Raw genomic sequence first — 22351 nt, forward strand, 5'->3', positions numbered from 1 at the left:
TTCAAATCAGAATTAATACGAACCTATATATATATGTGTGTAATGACAATGAAATCACAGTTCATCTCTGAAATTTTTGATTCTGTGAGCCATAGGGTTGCCAAAAATCAAGTGCCTGCTGTCGATGAGTTTCTTATCAAATGAGTCTTGTTCAACGTCTCTTTCTCGTAACCCGCTATCCAAGCTGGCTTGTCTGGCTTCGCATTGTTGCGCTAGCCAATTCAAAAAAACTTTATTGATGATAATATCGTTTTTGAAGGTCTTTTTCAAGTTGTACAAGGTGTCAAAAAAGGTCCTCGTATGTAGTTCATCTATATCTTTGTTCTGTACCATCTCTTGAAACTCGCTTGCCCATTCTTGCAGGTTTGACGACCAGTTTTCTGCGTTCCTTTTGTACAGTGCTAGATTCGTATCTTCATTTTCGCTCATGTCAGCCTTCAAGATCTTGCTGATCAGTTCCAATACTTTTATTTGCAACTGTTTATCGTTGCTGTTTTGTTCATATATATTTTGCAGGACTGTTGTAGAATATATGGAGAAATCCTGGGAAGTAGCCGGCAGTTCGTTTAAAATGGATAAGTATCTCTTCATCAAGATATTCGAGACTTTGTGGTTGGAATCGTTCAATTTTGACAGAGCGGCCATTATTTGGCCCTTAAAGTTTGGAAAATTCTCGTTAATGAATTCAACTACAGGTGGGTTATTTCTCACACAGCTTGTAATGATTCTAGTACTTAGTTCTCTCAATGTCAAAGGTAAAGCTTCGTTTAGACTGACGTTGGCCAAGAGGGAAAATTCATGAACGATGATCTTGTAGCCGTGCTTGTAATCATGAGCGAATTCCATTACTTTATCGAACTTATCCTCCAGAATAGTAATATCTTGTGGAATTAAGGTCGAATGTGAGTTGATGATGCTCCTGATATCGTTAAAATCACTGGAAAATTCATAGTCATCGGCTGATGGTTTCATATTCCCTGGGTAAATAATTATGTCATGGCTGCCACTTTCTTCACTATCTAGCTTTGCCTCTTTCAAGCCAGTTTCCATGTTGATTCTTATATCCAAGCCACCGGGCAGTTCTTGACCCGGGAGTATGGGCTGCCAATCGTGTTCAGGCTCGAATATCCTCGGATAGCAACGACTATTACCACATATCGAATTATCTGAAATCGTCAGGCCTTTGATATCGTCTGCAGGCATGCTTTCACTTCGAGATGACACAGAGCGTATAATTCCTTGAGATGTCGTGCTTGTCACTAATTTCAGAGATAACGCCGTCAAAATTACGGAGAGAACTCGGACCATATTAAGCTTGCGTTTGTAGAGATGATTTCGAATGTTTTAGATTCCCAACTATCCGAACCCTGGCTTATTATAGACGCCAAAAGGTGTTTGACGATTACGTGGCATTTTCCCACAGTCTGATCTTTCCTAATTACCACTGATCCGTTACCCGAAATCACAATCGTCTTCAGTTTGGATCTATGTACGCTACTTTTAATGTTTAGAACACCCAACTGCTTCTGACATTTTGAGCTGCTCACGGCCTTCAACTTGAATGTGTAGCCTTCCTTAGTCTCCCTCTGTCAATGCGAGGTTGCTGTGTATATATCAAGAAACTTTTATGCATCTATATAGCGTCCTTATGTGAGCATCTCTGGTATATCCTCCTTTACACTGGCATCACGTCAGCTATTTTACCGTAGCTCCTCCTCCCCAGCACCGTTATGTACTGTTTTTCCATCTTATCTCTGATCTTGACGTCTTTTGTATCTTTGCTTTCTTTTGTTAATAATTCCTCGAGGAAAAAAACTCCGCACAGGAATTTTTCACTTTTTACTTTGTTTATACTATAAATAGGCAGGTCCCTGAGTTGGTCGGTAGACGGTGTCACTTTGCATACATACACAGTAAACATTAGGCTGAAACAGGCATCACGTTTCGCTCGATATACACACGCAGCTCTACATAGCTATGCTACTACGTTCTTTGACAGGTGCTCTCGCTTTAGGTGCTGGTTTGGCTCAGGCTGCTAGCAGCAGCAACAGCTCCACGCCCTCCATTACCATCAAGGGCAATGCCTTTTTTGATTCAGATTCCGGTGAGAGATTCTATATTCGTGGTGTCGACTACCAGCCAGGTGGCTCTTCTAACTTGACCGATCCCTTGGCTGACTCTTCTATCTGTGACAGAGATGTTCCCGTTTTGAAAGATCTAGGGATCAACACTGTCAGAGTTTACACCGTGGATAATTCGCAAGACCATTCTCACTGTATGAAGTTGTTGCAAGAAAACGGTATTTACTTGATTCTGGATGTCAATACTCCCACCAGTGCCATTTCTCGTTATGATCCTGCTTGCTCCTATAACGCAGATTACTTACAAAACGTGTTTGCTACAATTGACACCTTTGCTGATTACGATAATGTTCTAGGGTTCTTTGCCGGTAACGAAGTCATTAATAGCGTTAATACGACAGATACTGCTACTTACGTCAAGGCCGTGGTCAGAGATATGAAAAAATACATCAAGGCTAGAAAATATAGACAGATTCCAGTAGGTTATTCTGCTGCTGATATCGTCGCTAACAGGCAATTGGCTGCTGAATATTTCAACTGTGGCGATGATGCCGATGCCAGAATTGATATGTTTGGTGTCAACGATTATTCTTGGTGCGGTGAATCTTCATTTGTCGTATCAGGCTATGCAACCAAGATGAAGCTTTATCAAGATTACTCTGTTCCAGTCTTTTTAAGTGAATTTGGTTGTAATCAAGTCAAGAGCTCCCGTCCATTCACAGAAATTGAAGCTATATACTCCACTCAGATGTCTTCTGTGTTCTCTGGTGGGTTGGTCTACGAATATTCCAATGAAACTAACAATTATGGGTTGGTTGAAATTAATGGTGATAAAGTTACGAAGTTGACGGATTTTGACAACTTGAAAACCGAATACAGTAAAGTTTCTGACCCAAAAGGTGATGGTGGTTACACTACTTCCAACAACTATTCTTCATGTCCCGACTATGAAAAGGGCGTTTGGGAAGCCAACAATACTTTACCCGCCATGCCAAGTGCTGCTTCTGCCTATCTCAAGTCCGGAGCAGGTTCTCCAATGGGGACCGGCATAGCCACACAACAAAGCTGTGATTCTGATGACGATGATGAAGACGATGACGAGACTTCTTCTTCCTCTTCTTCTGACTCATCATCTTCTTCTTCTTCTTCTTCTTCTTCTTCCTCTTCTGAATCATCGTCCACTTCAAAGGCATCTTCCTCTTCGTTGACGGCCTCCGCTAGTGAAACTAGCTTGGTAAAGTCTGCCGCATCTGCTACCTCGTCTAGCCAATCATCCTCAAAATCAAAAGGCACAGCCGGTATTATCAGCATTCCAATGATTTTCCGCGCAATGGCTGACATTTATAACTTGATTTTATGAATTTTTGTCTCTGTTCTTGTTCTTTTTAAAACAGCAATTCGGTAAACACCGCTTCCTTTCAACGTTCTTGATATGATAAAAAAAAACATCATTAATACTGTTATAAAACTTCATATATATATACCCATATATGTATTATTTATGCTTCCGGTTTTCCCTTTTCCGCTATAAAACATATCATTCCAAAACGTTTTTATCCATCTTGTGTAATGCATCCTTAATGCTTTGCAATTCCACTTTCTGTCCATGAACATGCAATCCCGTGGCAACGTTCTCCAAAATCATTGAGACCGAAGATGAATCTTCTTTACTGAGTTGTTCCTGGTCATTTTTATTCTTTTGCATATGTTGACGAATTTTTTGATACGTGTAACTGATCGGTAGATATTTCTTTATTTCCGAAGTTGAGTTCGTCTGCGCATTCTTGGAGCTGCTTATCTCGGGCAATTTGACTAAGCTGTAATCCGGATCAGTTCGTTGTTCGTTTGCATCCCCTGACAGCGCACTGTTGGAAGAGATGGAGCTTGAAGTACGCCCATTGGAAAGTGATTGGCAAAAACTCTTACTATGGGGGTCTGATCTACATTGTTTGCAACTTCCAGGTACCCACGAACCATCCTCTCTGGTAATTGGTTTATCTTCACTGTCAATTTCCCTGTCTAGACAACATCTTGCCACTAGTTCCTCACTCTCAGATCCTATTTTCTGACATGAACAGCACCCGAGGGACAAGGGCGGCGTAATGCCAGTTTCAACACCATAACATTTCACTGCTTTTGTGGTCTCTTGCTTCCCACCGCACCTAACTTTTTTGCTTCCATTGCCCATATATGCATTGTTGCTGCTGCTACATGAAGATAGAGGTGAATTTATATGGCCGTCTAGAGATGAATTCCTTGACCTAAATTGCCTATTGCTTGCATATTGGTAATTGTTAGTTATATCAATCTCAGACAAAGACTGATTTACTGGTATTGTAGACACGTGCGATGTTTCTTCAGCTTTCCTTTTTTTCAAATTGACAGCGTCCATTGGCTTAAAATTTTCTATCATTTCCACTATCGAAATAGAACTTTTATGCCGGTTTTTTAATTGTTGTTGCTGCTGCTGTTGGACTTGAGCATCGACAAGCAGGGGCGAAGCTTTTTGTAATTTATTATTCAGTGCTAGTGATTTATGCAGATTTTCTTTTGTATCGGAAAATTCAGATTCCAACCGTTTGTACTTCTTTTGCCAATCGTCAACCAAGTTTTGTAGCATCTCCACCTTTTCTTCCAGAACTTGAATTCTTGTTGTTCTACGCTCCCTGTAAGCTCTCTGAGCATCTCTATTTTGCTTTCTTCGCTTTTCCACGCTATCGACACCATTTTCATCACCACTTGCGTTTCCTTCGTCACCAGATTTTCCCGGACAGTCCTTTATAACTTTGTTTCTACAATCTGCTTGACCTTTGTGATTGGATGTTAAGGCCTCTTTTATCTTGGATGACCCATTCTTGCCGACTAATACGTCTGCACGTCTGGATTTCGGCTTACGTCCTGGCTTCAGCCGTTGTGGCAACTCCCAATTCTTGGATAACCTAATGGCTGTTATTTCCGAGGTATTTCTACTCACATCTGGCGATGATGGAGGTGGAGACGTCGAAGACGTAGATTCCTGTCTAGGCTCTAATTTGAAGCATCTGGGCTTTACACTGACTGCTGCTACGGCTCTTCGTTGACCCATGGTTCATTGAAAGCTTTCAGAAATGGTGGAATTTGTACAATTGCGTTCAATGATCTGCTGCTTACTTCGAGAATGGCTCAACAAAAGAGGCAGAGTAAATCTAAAAAGAAACTATAAAGACTAAACGTGAAGGACTTTCAAGCCTCTTATAACGGTGTACACTAATAGGGGCAGGAACGGAGACAAAGAAGGTCCAGCAACTGCACTTTCTTTCTACGACGGATAGGCTTCCTTTTCTTATGCTCTTTACTTTCTCCATATATTACTAATTTTTCTCGAGCAGCGTTATGAATTTATAGCCGATGAAAAAATTCGCCGATATGTGGAAGTCAACTCACAAGGTGGTGGCTGATTAAGGAGTCATAATGAAGGGACCCCTCGTGGCCCTCACCAAAAAAAGAAAGAAAAGCTTCAGCAGCGGTGTGCAGAAAATAAAGCGATAGATTAGATAGGCTGTTTAATATATACATGCATAGTAATTTAGTATGAGGAGGTTTTGCCATTGTGTAATACGGTGCTTATGTTTTTGCCTGACTTTTTGTCAAGATGACTAAGCAAGGAGAACCCATCACTAGTTAGTATCGTAATATTTGGTTTTCTGGACTTTTTTGAGCCGTTTCTCTTTCATTGATCTTTCTTAACAACGGAAGTCTTTGCAGCTTGACCGGCCGGGATAGGAGGCACAGACTTAGCTTCTTCTTCCTCATCTAGGTTGATATCATCAGGGACGTGCTCTCTCGAAGCTCTTTGCTTGGCTTCCTCCTCTTCCTTCTTGATTAGTTCTTCCTGCTCCTTCAAGACGTTCAATTTGAACTCATTGTCGTCAGAGGTTTTCTTCTTGTCTGCCTCTGTGGCTTCCACGGAATCGGCAGCTGCCGCTTCCTCATTTTCTTTTGGTTTTGTCTCTGCGTTTGCTGTTTCTGTCTTTTCGTTAACCATGACTAGCTTAGGAGTGACTGCTGGAGTAGTAGCCACGATGGTCGCATCTTTTGATGCAGCCTCTTCCTTCGGTATAGTGGTTTCTTTTGCCTTGGCTTCCTCCTTTGCCTTCTTTTCGGCAGCTTGCCTTTCAGCTTCAGTTTCGGCGGCAGAGGATTTAGATTCAGACACATCCAATTTGGCCACGTTATAAACGGGATCTGGAATGGAACTTAGCACTTGTAATATACCATCGTAGTATAAATCCAGTAGGTCATCGTATTTACTTTTGATCTCCTTCTTTTCAGCTAGGGGCGAAAAGGCCTTCGAATAGTTCTCCTTTGGAAGCCCTCCAAAGGTGAATGTGGAACTCAGAACCATCAAGACAGATGGAATTTTTTGTCTCAACCTCAATTGCAGCCAGATTTTTAGGTTATCAACTAAGTCCTCCTTGGAGACACCATACGCCTTCATACCACGAGATACACAAGCCTGGTATAGTTCTTCTTGCGATAAGCTTTCAACGCCTTCGTAATCAATAGTTTTGTCGTCGTTCATTATATCTTTTAGTTTGGAACGAATTTGATAACGAAGCATGTTATCGTTACCAAATGGTCTTAAAGACATGAATTTCGACATTGCTGCTAATTGCGGTCTTGACAAGTTATCCAGAACGGTGTCGTTTTTAAACATTTGCGCAATAGCGCTGATTTCGTCGTGTTGGAAACTCATAATCTTACCTTCCTTGGCAGAATAAAGTTTTCGGAAAAAGTTCAAGAACTTTTGCTTTTTCTCTGCGTTTTCAATGGTATTGTAAGTAATCAGATTGGATTCTTCCAAAGTTTCGTGCAGAAACTCGGATGTCTTCTTTCTGATCTCGATCAACTTGTTTCTCTTAGCCTGCTTATCCTTACCGGATTCGTAAGTGGAGGGCAGCAAGTTGGGGAAAAGTTTCAGAGCAACGGGTAAAAACAGTTCGGCAAACGGGATGATAAGGAATGCTGAAAAGGGAACCAGCCTGAACACATCACCCATTGTTCTTTTCAGTTGGTTCCTTTCTCTTCTGGATAATTCGTACCCTTGGGCAAATTTGATTAAAAGCTTCGTAGAGACTTTCAACTCGTAACCCAAAAGCTTCGTACCGTTAGCGTAATGTTTCAAGGCATGCTTCACTTTGACCATAAGTGTCTCCTTAGGCTTGACAGGAGCATCGGTGGATGTCGAGGTTGCGGGCTTGGCAACAGTCTTTGTCTTCTCAGTGGAGTAAAACCTCAGCGAGGATGGGCAGTACGGTTGTAGTTCCTGCGTTCCCAGGGGCCATTGATATAAAGGAGCTGTGGAAGCTATCAATCGAGGGCCTTGGTTCTTAATAAGGTATAAGCTTGCCTGACGTCTTGCAACGCATGACGCTCTCGACGCAAAATTTAACATTTTATATAGTCTGTAGTAGTAGAGATAGCGTATGTGATGCGCAGCCTCGAATACGCTGAGCTGCCCTTGTCCATCACTGTGGAAATGACTGATCCATTCATTTAAAGATGATTCAACGAATTAATTTTTTTTCACCGCGGGATTATCGCCCAAGACGGGGTCGTTTGAGGGTAATACCGTAGCTACCTTTCCTGTTTTTGAAATAGTGGCTGTTATATGGCTATATCTACCGTATGTGCGTGTACCTATGTATGTATATGGAGGCCAATGCTTGGCGGCAGTTCAGAGGAACTTGGTTGCAAGTCTTCCACGAGCGGCAGGGCTTGAAATCTCTTCCATGGCTGCCACTTTGCGCGATTCAGGGTAGACCTTGTATCCTTTGTTTCTATGGTTGAACCAGTTGAACCTCCAGCACAGCTCGTGAGCAAACAACTCGCCGAACCCGAGCATCATGCCGTTGAGAAAAGGCAAGAATAAGTTGATGGAACACGAGCCCACAAAGGACACTAGACTTTGCACTCGTGAGCTCTCGTCGGAGTCCGGTGTGCTCTGTAACTCCATGCTGCCTTTTTCCTGCGACTCGTCATCCGATACGCTTTCCCACAGGCTTACAACCTCCGTCATACTTCTTTCTTGCTGTGCGACTGCGCTGTGTGAGAGGGACGCTATTAGTGTTGTCGTGCTGTCCTGTTGTTAAGTGTTTAACGTATGGCTGGCTTTTTTGGCCAAAAAGCGTTGTTCGTTGATAGTGACTTTGTATGGTAGCGCCTTCCCCCCGCGTTTAATGGTAGAGAAGGCATCAAGAGCAATCGAAATTGTTGGAACAAGATCAACTATTGTTCATTGATGACGCCCCTATTCATCGACTGCCAGTACAACAGACTAACGTTGCCAATGCTATTGCTAAAGCACTATCTTGAACGGTTTGCAAAGGATGACGTGAATTAGGGAACCAATGCAAGATCATCGAACTCAGTGGAAGAGGAGGCCCGAGCATTGATGATGTAATAGGACCAATGAATGAGGGCGGATAAATTAAGCATAAGATTATGTAAAGTTGTCAATTCCCTTTCGTGGATTCCTAAATCCATGAGAAGAACTTCTGGTATACTCTACATACATAATATTATTAAGCCTATGAAACAAGGGAATCTCAACCATTGCCACAGAATTTTACTAGTCTTTACAACCTTTTTGTTTCAGCTTCCACTGATTTGATGACGGTTTGATCCTGCATTGGTTCTATAATTAGCGTCATCTTTTAGCCACCGTATATGATTGTCCTCTAGTGATATGAATGAATGTATCAGCCTGCTGTGCTGGTAATGGATGGATAGATGATTATCGTTCTAACAGATTGATCATCTAATAGGATCAGTAAATGAGAATAGGATGTTTACAGCATTGTGCAGAGCTGTTTATGTCCGTATGTCCTCTTTATTGCCTTTGGGTCCACATGGAATATAATTACAACTAGGATATCATCACACTGTTTCTCCGTAAACAGTATATTATCGTGTCCCAGTGGCCGAGTGGTTAAGGCGATGCCCTGCTATTTCCTCAGAAAAGCAATTAGGCATTGGGTTTTACCTGCGCAGGTTCGAATCCTGTCTGTGACGCATTTCTTTTTAGTGTTTTTTTCGGATCTTCGATATTTTTATCTTTTTGGTCCTTTCACATCGTTCATTGATTTATCCCCACTGAATTTTCACAAATTGCTAAGGGCAGGATTTGTTATATGGATTGTAGAAAAAAGGAAGTTCACTGAGTAATCCGTGCCACGTTTACGCGTTTTTCTTATTGCCTCTAGTAATGAGTCTTCCCATCAGTAACCTAATCGAGAAGTATCGTTCCACCAAAGATAATGACCTTAAATACATGCTTCTGAGGCAGAACTTCGAAATCAACGATATAGAGAATGAGCTAATCCCTCTTATTAACTACTTGTTGCTTCCGATTTTGGTAGAAGAACAAGACATGGAGATTCTTAACCTGGTGTCGTTCCAGGTGTTTCCTAATTTGGTGCTAACTCTGATAAGGGATAATGCTACTGCTGCACATCTGGGATGGGTAACGAGTTTGGTTTGGGAGCCTTTGTTGGACCAGAGCATGATTTATGCAAACCGGTCATTTGTTCTGATTGAGACGCTGAGGAATATATTGCAAAGAATCGAAAACGTTCCTCGTTCTTACTGCTGCCAGCCGGCTGGTAATGCATTCGGGTTTATTTCTAAATTTATCGTCGAAATGAAAAGGCATATGCTCGAAATTGGCGCGGCACAGTTCTCGCACTCCCTCCATGAAAGTAATATGTTGATCTACATAGAGTCGCTAGACCTGTTGTTAAAGTTCAACCTCTTTTCAAATGCGACATGCCCTTCATTACTGGTTACGTTGCCCTTTGATATTTTGAGTGACATTTTCACCATTGCACAGAATTACTCGGCCACTAATACAAACGAAAGCATTGATAGGATTACTGAGAAACTCCTGTTGACTTCCGCACAATTAACTCATCCGATAGACCTGGAAAATCTCTGCCCCAAAATAAACGATAATACTCTATCTATTGTTTCGCGAATATGGTATAAATTTGGCCCCATGGCCAATGGGATATTTACTGAACGTCTATTACCAGTAATTCTGTCACCACCACAAAGTGAAGGGGAATGTAGCATCGAAACCGTCTTGGAGATAATTTATAATTTTCATCCCTTTTTCTCTTTTCTTACACTAAAGGATAACAGACCTCTGTTATCAGATTCCATAATCAACAGATTAAGAACGGGCTTGTTCAGTATGCTAAGGACGTTAAATCTCTCATTATCAAGAGCCCACAATGGAAAATCCGGTGATGGTCGGCAGCCGATCGACAGTGATGATGGTTTTGACTCTGACAACGATCCTGAACAACAAGCATACCTTGATGAACTCATATCAGACAATGATGATGAACACATGTATGGCAGTGATACAGATGATGAAAAAGCAGATGATATAAACGTCGAAAAAAATGACGAAACTGCAAAGGACATTAGTGAAACCAACAAGATCCTTTTCATATTTGCTGAGTTGCACTATCCTCACAAGGAACACTTTTCTGAACTGTTAACTGAACTACAGACTAAAATTGCCATAGATTCATCCTTAATTGACAAAATATTATCACAAGATGCAATCGAATTTTCTACACCCTGTGGGAAACTCATTGATCTAAACGAAATCTTGAGTGAAGTGAAAGCCAATAAACTCGCAAGAAAGGACGATATTATTTATACACTAACTCATAGTCTGTCGTTACAAGCTTACTCAGACTTATCTGTCTTACAGCTATCAATAGAGGTTGTTGATCAACTATTGGTAAAAAACCACTCAAATAATATCAGCCGTGATGAACAGTTTCAATTGATTAAGTTGATACTCCCTCATCTAAAGACCAATAAATCTTTCATTGATACATTGAAAGCAGGAAACTTCACCCAAAAAATTGATGAAGGTGTGACTTTGAGGACAATGATCCTTTCTTTACTACTACAATTACTACCATTGGATTATTCCATGTTAGGTGAGATATTACCCACTATTGCAAAATATTCTGTAAGAGATAAGGACCTGACAGTGAGGGATTTATCTCTACAACTGTCGCATCAAATTCTAGACACATACTACAACCACTTAATTGGTGTCGATTGGGACTGGTATAATGATGATTTTTATCAGGTCTTGAAAGAAACTTGTACTAAAAAAGATATAGATACCGATCTCTTGCAACAATTCCCCCCGTATTCCCCACACAAATAAATAGTTTTTTGTATTTAATACATTATGCATTTTTTTTTTCTCCTCCAGTTTGTGTCATCGCCTGGTATAGTGCATATCAAACATGTTTCTCTGCCGTGAGAAGGAAAGACATAACTACTTTTATGTCGTAAAAAGAAGAGGTTATAGTATGTCAAAACTATCAATCTACCCCCAGCTAAGCGATTTTACCAATTTGGAAGAGCCACCAGAACCCAAAGAATTTTTTCAAGACCTTTGTGGTTTCCCTACCTTTTCTGAAATACATCTCTCAAATTCTCAAAGATCAACAAATTATTGCGATGCTTTGAGCCATTCTAGGCAAAAATTCCCAACGGTATTTTCTAAAATGACATTGCGAGAGCTGAGGCATGATATGTCCACATTTTCTTTGCAGGAAAAGGAGCAGATGAATATTTACGACGCCTACAAGGTGATAGATATGGGCGACCATGTTCTGTTTGAAACTTTGTGTTCAAAGCCAGGACCTTCCTTTGAAAAATCGCACATAAATAAATCACAATTGAAGGCTGAAGCAATTTTGGACGAACCGCCTATAATGAATATAGAGTTTCAGCCGTCTTCCTCTGCACAAAATTCAAGCATTTTCTTTTACGAAGACTACAAGAAATTTATTTATCAACAACTAGACATGTTTGGTTAGATGATTTGGAAGGGCAAAAGCCTTTGTTTTGGGAATTGAATATCATTTTCTGTTATTGCTATTATCGATTATGCTTTCTTTCTTTTAAAAAATGATGAAAAAGTCTTGAAAGTCGAGCTTCTGTAGCGAAAAATAAATAAAAAAAAATGCTAGAAAATAACAATGCGAATGAAAACTCTTTGTCTCGCTAAGTTGTTTCAGTCACTTCTATTCAATAAGCTTTCATATTTAGAATAGTAAGAATGATCTGATTTGGGCGTCTTTCTCAAAATTAACTATCCTTCTGTATAATTTAGTGTCAACCTTGATATTAGTTACCCGAACTCACTTTATTATTAAAACAAAGGAACATGAATCAACGGCCTACAAGAATCATATTCACATCCTCATTGACTACTTATCTGATGTCTTATACACTTTCTAACATAGGGGGAACTTCCATATGCATGCTGGTAGATTATGCTGAGAAGACACGGATTATTCTGGTTAAAGACATGTCCCCGTCTAAATGTTCTTCAAAGACAGTGCGTACCCATATCACATTTACTTGATAATCGCATTGGTTGCCAGCAAAGGTGGTATGCAAAGGGAAGGAGAAGAAGCCTGGATTCCAAAAAAGAAATGAAACCACTAAATTTTTCCATTCCAAACTACATTTCTGTGAATAAATTAGCTAATTTATTGAACTGTCGTGTGGAAAAACTAATAAAAGATTTGACAGCATTAGGTTTCCAAAATATCACAACAACTTATATATTATCAAAAGAATACGTCGAACTAATTTTACAGGAATACAACTTTGCCCTTCCGAGCCTCTCCACGTCCACGAATATAGATAATGTTTATGAGGAGCTAAAGTCTCCTGTAAATCCAAAATTATTAACCAAAAGACCTCCCGTGGTGACTATAATGGGCCATGTAGATCATGGTAAAACAACTATTGTCGATTATCTACGGAAATCCTCTGTAGTCGCTCAAGAACATGGTGGGATCACACAACATATTGGTGCCTTTCAAATAATAACGCCGAAGTCTGGGAAAAAGATCACATTTTTAGATACTCCTGGTCATGCTGCCTTTCTGAAAATGAGAGAAAGAGGTGCAAATATCACGGATATTATTGTCCTGGTAGTTTCTGTTGAAGATTCTGTTATGCCGCAGACGTTGGAGGCCATAAAACATGCGAAAAAATCAGGAAATGAGCTAATAATTGCAATAACGAAAATAGACAGAATTCCGCGGCCTAAGGAACGTGAGAAGAAGATCGAAAAGGTTATTAATGACTTGATTGTTCAAGATATTGCAGTGGAGAAAATCGGTGGAGATGTTCAAGTAATCCCTATAAGTGCGAAAACAGGTGAGAATATGGATCTTTTAGAGGAATCAATCGTGCTTTTAAGTGAAGTGATGGATATAAGAGCTGAAAACTCCCCTAGAACTATTGTAGAAGGTTGGATTATTGAGAGCCAAGTTAAAAAACAAGTCGGAAATGTAGCTACCGTTCTAGTTAAGAAGGGTACTCTACAAAAAGGAAAAATTTTGATCTGTGGCAATACATTTTGTAAGATCAAAAACTTAATTGACGATAAAGGTACACCAATTTCTAAAGCAACACCATCATATGCTACCGAAGTTCTCGGCTGGAAGGATGTTCCGCATGTTGGTGATGAGGTTATTCAAGTTAAGAGCGAGGCAATTGCCAAAAAGTTCATCAGTAAAAGGCAGGACCTTGTTGAAGTTCAGAAAAACTCTAGCATTGTTGAGAGATTGAATGAAGAAAGAGCTCTAGCGAAGGAGCACCATGCTATTGAGGAAAAAAATGAAGGATTGCAAAAGGAGGATGCTGCTCCGGATCGTGATCAAAATATTCTCCCTAAAAATATCAATTATATCATTAAATGTGACGTGTCCGGCTCAGCTGAAGCAGTTTCTGAAAGTATCTCTTCATTAGGAAATGATGAAGTGAGATGTAATGTCATTTCTTCTTCTGTTGGTATTCCCACCGAGAGCGACTTAAAAATGGCGCAGATTACAGATAGTGTAATCCTATGTTTCAACTTAGGTAAACTGCCAAGTGAAGTGATCAACAACCGGGCTGGGATCGAAGTAAAACAGTACAATGTTATCTATAAATTAATCGAGGACGTAACTGAAACGTTAACTGAAAATTTAAAACCCATCTTTGAAAAAAAAGTTATTTCAACAGTTGATATTCGTGAATCGTTTGACTTTAAGTTAAAGAAAAAAGTAATCAAAATCGCAGGATGCAAAGTAAACAACGGTAGCATCAAGAAGAACTCCTTGGTTCAAGTAGTCAGAGGTCCCAATGATGATGTCATTTTCGATGGAGCTCTCTCGACTTTGAAACACAATAAGGATGATGTAGCAGAAGTTTCAAAGGGACATGAATGTGGGATTACTTTTGAGGACGGTTTTGAGGGGTTTGAACCCGGTGATAGAATCCTGGTTTATGAAAACGTGAAAGTTCCTCGTTACTTGTGAATAAGTTCATTCAATTGAACCTTTTTTATGATGATGGAGCTACAAAAAGCATGGATCAACGTGAGAAAATTAGATAAGCGCACAAAAACTGTACATATGTAAAAATACGTGTATAACTTACGTAAATACTTGTAAAATATTCAATTATTAAAAATATATGGGAGATAATATAGGGGGCCTTTAATCACGTTCTCGATTCCCATTGGACCTTAACGCAATCCTCTACATATCCGACACCGTGGTCATCAAATTCAGGCACGTAATTTTCAACATCAGTGAAAACGAGGATGGTACCCCATTCCATTCCATTGTCAACAGATACTTCCTCTTCCAAATCATAAATCATTTTTGGCATTAACTGCATCTCAAAAATTCTTTGACTTGATGGGTTGTAGCCAGGCCTTGGCACTGTACTTGGGATATCAACCTTTGTTTCGGCGTACAACAGCGGTTTTCCACCCAAATCATAACGTAATATCTGTAGTGGGTTATAACCGACCACCTCCTGAAATTTTTGAAATACATCATCATCAAGGAACTTGGATAGCTTTTCTGTTCTCGGGTCCAGCTTAATTGGGTCTTTTTCAAGATCTTCATCTCCTGTCAAATCTAAAACTTCCTTATCAATCTTTAGATTCTTAGGTAACTGCAAATGAGCTGGCTTTTTATTTTTAAAAGTTTCTTCTTCAACGTACAACAAATAACCTTTAAAGCATTTACTGCCGTCGTATTTTTTGTCCTTTTGTAATTCATGTAGTTTTCTGGCTGCCTTTGAAGAAACTTTAGCAGATTCGTCTTCTTCCTTTTGCGTTATACCGGAATGAATGCTATCAGTTCCGAAAGGACTAGTACTCACACTCCCAAATGGATTGTTTCCCGAAAAGGCATTAGATGTCGAATCAGGATTATTGGCTAAATCAAATGGGTTAATTTGGAAATCTTTTTCCAGGGAAGTTGATGCCATCTTTTCTGAAAGACTATCAACGTTCTTGCTCTTCTTTACACCTCTGATGCATCGAACTGAATTTTTTTTCCTTTGACATTTGGTACAGAGGAAAACATACAAAACTCTATCGTCCTGAGGGTTGATGTAATTCATATTATTAATGCCAAGCCGTTGTTGAATTGCTCTTATATGTTCATCATCTAGAGGTGAAAATGCTTGCAATAATAGCTTCATGTTATCAATCGATTTACAGGCACCACACTTCAATAATTCAGCTGGTGGTAGCGAATCTGGATGTAGCCATTTAGGTTCACCGCCAATAAAACTATCTTCAATTAAGATTTCATCAGTTTCTTTAACAGGTGCGTCCACAAAGGCCAAAAATACATCTCCTGGTTTACTAGAGTACGTATCGTCGTCATAATCGGATGATGGCAGCTCTTCGATTCTAGACATGAGAAATTAGTTAGTTAATTGCTGGCCCCGGTGTTGTTCCAAGCTGGCACAAATCTCTTAATTTATAAAAAAGATGAGATGAGGCAACTTTGGTATAATACGGATTTTTCCGAACAACCTAAAATTTTTTTCAAGCTTCGACCCAATATTTGATATCCAAGCTTACGGAACAAAAACCACTTCATCTTGGCTAACATTGAAATAAATTCGATATATCACTATTCTCGCGCAAGCATTTGTTATGGACTGGTACAAGAAAGGCAACAGCTATGCATTACTGCAGACGCACAGCTGATCAGCAAACCAACGCATTCAAATAGGCAGGTCGCAAGGTAAGAAAATAATAACTACATCCAATATGTATTTTAAATGGACCGAAGTTTACAAAGCCGTAGTAGTAGTTATTACGCATGGAAACTGATTCGGCTTCATTTTTTATTAGACATAACTATAGATTGGGGATTTTTTTTTTTGGCTCCAATTGACTCAAAAATGTTACGCCAGGTTTGATTGAACATAACGTGTAGCTGATGTTTGGATACTTTTAGTATGATAGCGTAACACTGGCTAATCAAGAAGGACATTGGTTTAAGAATCTTCCATAAACTTGCATAAATCATTATTTGCACCTTGTTTTCCCCATGAAAGACGCGCAAGTGGTTTAGTGGTAAAATCCAACGTTGCCATCGTTGGGCCCCCGGTTCGATTCCGGGCTTGCGCATTCTTTTTTACGTGGATGTAAGAAGACTCTACGTCATCAAGCGACAGCAACTCACGTGGCACAGTTTCAGTTCGTTATTTTTTCCCTCAAGAAAATGATCCCAATTTATCTATCGTTTATATTATACATTAAAATATTTTATGATGTATTTATGTATAAATTATGAATTTTTTGTTTTTTTCTTTTGCACTGAGGTATTTCCCACCTTTTTACTTCAATAGCAATTCTGCTTTACGTTTACTAGTGATAGGGTCCATTACAGATCTCACTTGAACTTCAACCTTATCGAAAACATAAACGTCTCTTGGTTTATTTGAATCTGTAGGCACAAAAGTTAATTTGTATTCCACTTCATCGAAGGTGGCAGAGTTTGGATCCTTGGTCAAATTGTCCAGTCTTATTAATCCCTCGACGCCAAACTTGGGAACCAGCACAACTATACCATTATTGAAAACTTTAATAATATAACCGGTTTCTGTGGACTCGTTACTTCTCATAACCTGGCCAACGTAATATTCTATACTTGCTCTGCCGGCAAATTGGGCATTTCTATGTTTTCTGTTAATATTTCTGCAAATCATATCCATTTTATTTTTGTCACGGTGAGCCAAACTTAAAGGTTCATACCCAATAGCGCCCGCTAATTGTCTATGTGCGACGACATCACAGTAACGTCTGATAGGTGATGTGAAGTGTGTATAAATATCAACAGCTAGTCCGTAATGTCTAAAGTCAGGATAGGAGTAGGCCCCGGAATAGAAATACTGGGCCGCCATCATACAACGTGTCGACATGATACGAACTAAGGTGTTAAAGTATGGATCCTCGGAATCAACACACCTATCCAGAGAATCCGCCAAGGCCTTGGATGATTCCAATGATATGGACATGTTTTTCCTTGTGTTTAGCATTTCATTCAAAGTTTCAAAATTTGTAGATGGTGGAGCTGCGTGTCTTCTTAGCATTGCAGTCTGAGGAAAGGCATCGTATATTTTCCTTGCGACCGAGATGTTCGCCAACAACATGAATTCTTCAACTAAGGAGTTTGTTGCCAGTAACTTTTTGATTTCGACTTCGTTTGGATCTGATGTTTCACTATCCATATGGACTTTAACCTCAGGAGAGGCCAAATTCAAGGCACCTGCCTCTAGTCTTTTTTGCTTCAATTTTATAGACAATTTTAAGAGAGCTCTCATGCCCAATGTCAACTCATCATCTTGATTCTTATCATCAATTCTTAGTTGTGCTTGCTCATATGAGAATGCTTCTCTAGATTTAATGACGGATTTCATGAATTCAACATTTACAATATCAGCATTGTCATCTAATTCCCACATTACTGAAAACGCAAATCTATCAACGTATGGTTTCAAAGAACACAAATCGGTACCTAAAAGCATAGGCAACATATCAATACGCTTGTCCACCAAATAGACAGAGGTACCTCTTGCGGCACCTTCTGCATCCAAAGCAGTGCTTGGCTTAACGAAATGAGTGACGTCGGCAATATGAACACCAACTTCCCAGTTACCGTTTGGAAGTTTCCTTGCATGCAGTGCATCATCGATGTCAACACAACCTGGAGGATCAATACTACATATCACTTTATCTCTAAGGTCTTTCCTCTTCGTCAATAATGGATCCTTTGCGATAGCTTCCATATCATCCAGCTTCGTTGGAGCTTTCCAATCGTGGCCCTCTGCAGGTAAACATTCCAAAACGTTTTTGGAAAAAGGCCTATACTCGACATCATGTTCCAATAGTAAAGCTTCAGTTTCTGCTTGAGCAGATTCAATCGTACCCAGATCTCTGACGAAGTGACCCAGTGGATATTTATGAGTGGCGGGCCATGAATCAATGGAGATCACGACCCTTTTATCGACCAATTCAGCGGCACGTCTTGTTCTGATCCTAACTTTTGGAAGACATTTATCCATCAAGATAACGAAGACATTTTGAGTACTACTGCTTTGTGAGTCCACAGAACTTGGCGCTAGTTGACCCACGTACTGTCTCCAAGATCTTCTTTGAATGTATACGACTTTCGCTGTGGGCTGGATTTTTTTAGACCTTTGGGCTATCATAGCATCTCTAGCCAGCAGCCTACGTTGCTTATCGGAAATTATAGTGGTATTAGAAGAGACTTCGTTATTTTCATCGTCATCGCCCGCTTCAATGTTGGGATTATCGTTAACGTCGAAATGTTCAGAGTCCAAAACAATGGACGAGGGAGCCTTCCATTCCGATTGAGGCAGTAGTTCTACAATGACCTGATCACCGTTGAATGCTCTGTTCAAGTTTTTCTGGCCCACAATCAGCACTGGCTTGGAAAATCTAGGGAGACTCAACGAACCTTCCAAGAAATTGTACTCCGATATTTGAATAGTACCTTGATACAAAACACCGTTTTTCAGACCACCCATGACTCTTGCCGTGGAATAGTACTCTGGGAACATGAAATCTGAAAATGTGTCGCTTCCTAGGTCTTTATCAAAGGAGTCCATTTGAGGGATAGAATCTCTGATTTCGTCTGCGTTTGGCAGTAACTCGACGTACTGTACCAAACTCTTGGTTATTATATTGATATCCTCTTCCTTTGTAGCGGCCTCTCTATTCAAACGATCGTTGCTGACAAGAACAACGTTTATACCGTAGGGTTGCAGGTGCTCACTGTACCATTGACAGGTCCTCCTGATAGCTCTATCATTTCTGTCATTAATACTCTCGTTTGGAAGTCTCTCCACGAAGGTGTGCTCACTGAACTCGTTATGAAACACGATAAATCTCTTGAGATCATCACTGTCTCTACATAGGGTTCTCAATCTCGTGTACACCGGGTACGATTTGTTTCTTACTTCATCCAAAACAATCTGCGGGACGATGACGTCGAAAAAACAATTTGGATTCTCCAAAAGATCGATCGCCTGTAACACCACGTTGGTATCCAGCACGACATAGTGCTTTCCGATGGTCGCGCCTAACTCTAAGGGAGAATCAGACAAAACGAACCTGGGCAACTCATTCTGAGCATCGGGGACAACAATTTGCGGACACTTCGTACAGCTTCTCGAGAGACATGGAATATCCGATCTCAAATAGTGCTCTCTTACAATCTTGGTAGCGCCTCCGTTACGGGACCTTACAAACACTTTTTGAGTGACACTCAAACCTTCTGCAAGTCTTTTCCGTCTGGGAGCAATAGCAGAAACCGACATTCTCGATTTGTGTGATGCTATTGATAAATTGTTCGGAAACAAAACCTCTTGTTCATCTTTAATAAGCACCGCAGTAGCAAACCTCATAAAATTTTCCTGAGATGAGAGAAGCTCAAATTGAAATGGAAAAAACGAAAAACGATAATTATTACCCGGATACTAGGGTTTGCAATAACCTAACTATACTATCAAATAATCCAGATACGACCTAAGAAATACTCGTGTACCCTAAAGGAAGACCCTGCTTATTAACGGCGCCAAAATATTTCTTTTTTGGCACTTTTTTGCTTGTTTTTGCGCTTTTGCCGTATATGTAGAGTCCTTCTTCCTGCTGTCCGCCATGTCAGTGGGAAAAGAGAAACGGCATTAAATGACAGTGACAAAATTTTCAGAATAATTTTGTTGCCATATTACTGCATCTATAGACTGTATCTACTGCAATTGTCAGTGGTCTAACCTTCTCTGAGTGGGGGGATGTTGTTAAACGGTACGGACCTGCCTGGTTTCTCGTAGTTTTTTCTCTTTCTTTCAATATCTTGCTTGAGTCACAATTTTCATCATATTATAGTTCCCTGCAATTCACTTGAGTAAAATGTATTCTCATTTCTTCATATATAGATTGCTACACACTACATTTCATTCGTCAAGAGCTTGAGGCGAATTAATTTCCTACTAAGTTCGATCGAGAAATTTCCTGAGAAAATAGTAATCAAAAATAGACTAAGCAGCACTCTCGCATGACCGAAGACTTCATTTCTTCTGTCAAGGATTCGAGTGAGGAGCTTAAGGAACGGCGATCGAAAGTCGAATTTGTAGAGTACAAATCCAAGCAATTAACATCCTCCTCATCGCACAATTCAAAGTCATCCCATCATGATGATGACGGCCAATACAATAATAGAAACATTTTCCAGCGATGTGTCGATTCTTTCAAGCCTCCTTTGGACGGTTCGTTCGACACAAGCAATTTGAAAAGAACACTGAAGCCCAGACACTTGATCATGATTGCCATTGGGGGCAGTATAGGTACCGGTTTGTTCGTGGGTAGCGGTAAAGCCATCGCGGAAGGTGGTCCTCTGGGTGTCGTCCTGGGTTGGACCATTGCAGGCTCTCAAATTATCGGGACAGTCCATGGGCTGGGTGAGATAACGGTGCGGTTCCCCGTCGTTGGGGCATTTGCCAACTACGGTACGAGGTTTTTAGATCCAAGTATAAGTTTTGTTGTTTCGACCATATACGTGCTACAGTGGTTCTTCGTTTTACCCTTAGAAATCATTGCTGCGGCCATGACCGTGCAGTACTGGAACTCATCCATTGATCCGGTGATTTGGGTGGCCATCTTTTACGCGGTTATTGTCTCCATAAACTTGTTTGGTGCCAGAGGTTTCGGGGAGGCTGAATTCGCATTTTCCACCGTCAAAGCAATAACGGTTGGCGGATTCATCATATTATGCATTGTTCTCATTTGTGGCGGAGGACCCGATCACGAATTCATTGGCGCCAAATACTGGCACGACCCCGGTTGTTTAGCCCACGGGTTTCCGGGCGTTTTATCTGTTCTTGTCGTTGCCTCGTATTCCCTGGGTGGTATAGAAATGACATGTTTGGCGTCGGGAGAAACGGATCCTAAAGGCTTACCGAGTGCCATCAAACAAGTGTTTTGGAGAATTATATTTTTCTTTTTAGTGTCACTAACCCTAGTGGGGTTCCTGGTCCCATATACAAATCAAAATTTACTTGGTGGATCATCCGTAGATAACTCACCCTTTGTGATCGCCATAAAGTTGCACCATATCAAAGTTCTGCCCTCCATTGTCAACGCGGTTATTCTAATCAGTGTTTTGAGTGTAGGGAACTCCTGCATCTTCGCTTCCAGTAGAACATTGTGTTCCATGGCACATCAAGGCCTTATCCCGTGGTGGTTTGGTTATATTGACCGCGCTGGGAGGCCGCTGGTTGGAATCATGGCAAACTCGCTGTTCGGATTGCTAGCATTCTTGGTCAAATCAGGTTCAATGTCCGAAGTTTTCAATTGGTTAATGGCCATCGCAGGCTTGGCCACATGCATCGTCTGGTTGAGTATCAATTTGTCACACGTTAGATTTAGATTGGCAATGAAGGCTCAGGGGAAATCGCTGGACGAATTGGAGTTTGTTAGTGCCGTCGGTATTTGGGGCTCCGTATATTCCGCGCTAATCAATTGCCTGATTTTGATAGCTCAATTCTATTGTTCCCTATGGCCCATTGGCGGTTGGACCAGCAGTAAGGAAAGGGCCAAAATATTTTTCCAAAATTACCTGTGTGCCCTGATAATGGTGTTTATATTTGTCATCCACAAAATTTACTACAGGTGCCAAATGGGGAAATGGTGGGGGGTGAAAGAATTGAAGGACATCGATTTGGAAACCGACCGTAAAGACATCGATATCGAGATTGTAAAACAGGAAATTGCCGAAAAAAAAAAGTACCTAGATTCACGTCCATGGTATGTGAGACAGTTCCATTTCTGGTGTTAACGTCAAAGGGCATGAACT

General features: G+C 40.5%; 11 protein-coding genes and 2 non-coding genes across 13 annotated transcripts; 7 read left to right on the forward strand and 6 right to left on the reverse strand.

Moving 5' to 3' along the window:
- Window positions 1-54: 54 nt before the first annotated feature.
- SIL1 (Sil1p) lies at window positions 55-1308 on the reverse strand (the record flags this gene model as incomplete). Its single annotated transcript, XM_056231146.1, has 1 exon — window positions 55-1308. The coding sequence occupies one exon, from the start codon at window positions 1306-1308 to the stop codon at window positions 55-57; it is 1254 nt and encodes a 417-aa protein (XP_056084995.1).
- A 669-nt stretch (window positions 1309-1977) lies between these two features.
- On the forward strand, window positions 1978-3441 carry GAS5 (1,3-beta-glucanosyltransferase; the record flags this gene model as incomplete). The annotated part of the gene is made up of 1 exon (XM_056231148.1): window positions 1978-3441. The coding sequence occupies one exon, from the start codon at window positions 1978-1980 to the stop codon at window positions 3439-3441; it is 1464 nt and encodes a 487-aa protein (XP_056084996.1).
- Window positions 3442-3618: 177 nt separating this feature from the next.
- Window positions 3619-5166, reverse strand: SKDI15G1280 (uncharacterized protein; the record flags this gene model as incomplete). The annotated part of the gene is made up of 1 exon (XM_056231149.1): window positions 3619-5166. The coding sequence occupies one exon, from the start codon at window positions 5164-5166 to the stop codon at window positions 3619-3621; it is 1548 nt and encodes a 515-aa protein (XP_056084997.1).
- Window positions 5167-5790: 624 nt separating this feature from the next.
- MDM38 (ribosome-binding protein MDM38) lies at window positions 5791-7515 on the reverse strand (the record flags this gene model as incomplete). Its single annotated transcript, XM_056231150.1, has 1 exon — window positions 5791-7515. One exon carries the CDS (start codon window positions 7513-7515, stop codon window positions 5791-5793), a length of 1725 nt encoding a protein of 574 aa, XP_056084998.1.
- Window positions 7516-7797: 282 nt separating this feature from the next.
- MIM1 (Mim1p) lies at window positions 7798-8139 on the reverse strand (the record flags this gene model as incomplete). The annotated part of the gene is made up of 1 exon (XM_056231151.1): window positions 7798-8139. The coding sequence occupies one exon, from the start codon at window positions 8137-8139 to the stop codon at window positions 7798-7800; it is 342 nt and encodes a 113-aa protein (XP_056084999.1).
- An 894-nt stretch (window positions 8140-9033) lies between these two features.
- Window positions 9034-9134, forward strand: Skdi_15.trna5S. Its single transcript is given in 2 exon segments — window positions 9034-9070; window positions 9090-9134. It is a non-coding gene; the product is annotated as a tRNA-Ser (tRNA).
- Window positions 9135-9327: 193 nt separating this feature from the next.
- On the forward strand, window positions 9328-11316 carry LAG2 (Lag2p; the record flags this gene model as incomplete). The annotated part of the gene is made up of 1 exon (XM_056231152.1): window positions 9328-11316. One exon carries the CDS (start codon window positions 9328-9330, stop codon window positions 11314-11316), a length of 1989 nt encoding a protein of 662 aa, XP_056085000.1.
- A 148-nt stretch (window positions 11317-11464) lies between these two features.
- Window positions 11465-11977, forward strand: SKDI15G1320 (uncharacterized protein; the record flags this gene model as incomplete). The annotated part of the gene is made up of 1 exon (XM_056231153.1): window positions 11465-11977. One exon carries the CDS (start codon window positions 11465-11467, stop codon window positions 11975-11977), a length of 513 nt encoding a protein of 170 aa, XP_056085001.1.
- A 459-nt stretch (window positions 11978-12436) lies between these two features.
- On the forward strand, window positions 12437-14479 carry IFM1 (translation initiation factor 2; the record flags this gene model as incomplete). The annotated part of the gene is made up of 1 exon (XM_056231154.1): window positions 12437-14479. The coding sequence occupies one exon, from the start codon at window positions 12437-12439 to the stop codon at window positions 14477-14479; it is 2043 nt and encodes a 680-aa protein (XP_056085002.1).
- Window positions 14480-14663: 184 nt separating this feature from the next.
- Window positions 14664-15881, reverse strand: TSR4 (small subunit rRNA maturation protein TSR4; the record flags this gene model as incomplete). The annotated part of the gene is made up of 1 exon (XM_056231155.1): window positions 14664-15881. One exon carries the CDS (start codon window positions 15879-15881, stop codon window positions 14664-14666), a length of 1218 nt encoding a protein of 405 aa, XP_056085003.1.
- A 650-nt stretch (window positions 15882-16531) lies between these two features.
- Skdi_15.trna6G lies at window positions 16532-16602 on the forward strand. The gene has a single exon. It is a non-coding gene; the product is annotated as a tRNA-Gly (tRNA).
- Window positions 16603-16811: 209 nt separating this feature from the next.
- DIS3 (exosome catalytic subunit DIS3) lies at window positions 16812-19904 on the reverse strand (the record flags this gene model as incomplete). The annotated part of the gene is made up of 1 exon (XM_056231156.1): window positions 16812-19904. The coding sequence occupies one exon, from the start codon at window positions 19902-19904 to the stop codon at window positions 16812-16814; it is 3093 nt and encodes a 1030-aa protein (XP_056085004.1).
- Window positions 19905-20554: 650 nt separating this feature from the next.
- Window positions 20555-22333, forward strand: TAT2 (aromatic amino acid transmembrane transporter TAT2; the record flags this gene model as incomplete). The annotated part of the gene is made up of 1 exon (XM_056231157.1): window positions 20555-22333. The coding sequence occupies one exon, from the start codon at window positions 20555-20557 to the stop codon at window positions 22331-22333; it is 1779 nt and encodes a 592-aa protein (XP_056085005.1).
- Window positions 22334-22351: the final 18 nt, after the last annotated feature.

This window comes from Saccharomyces kudriavzevii, assembly GCF_947243775.1.
Source record: "Saccharomyces kudriavzevii IFO 1802 strain IFO1802 genome assembly, chromosome: 15".
Taxonomy (NCBI): domain Eukaryota; kingdom Fungi; phylum Ascomycota; class Saccharomycetes; order Saccharomycetales; family Saccharomycetaceae; genus Saccharomyces; species Saccharomyces kudriavzevii.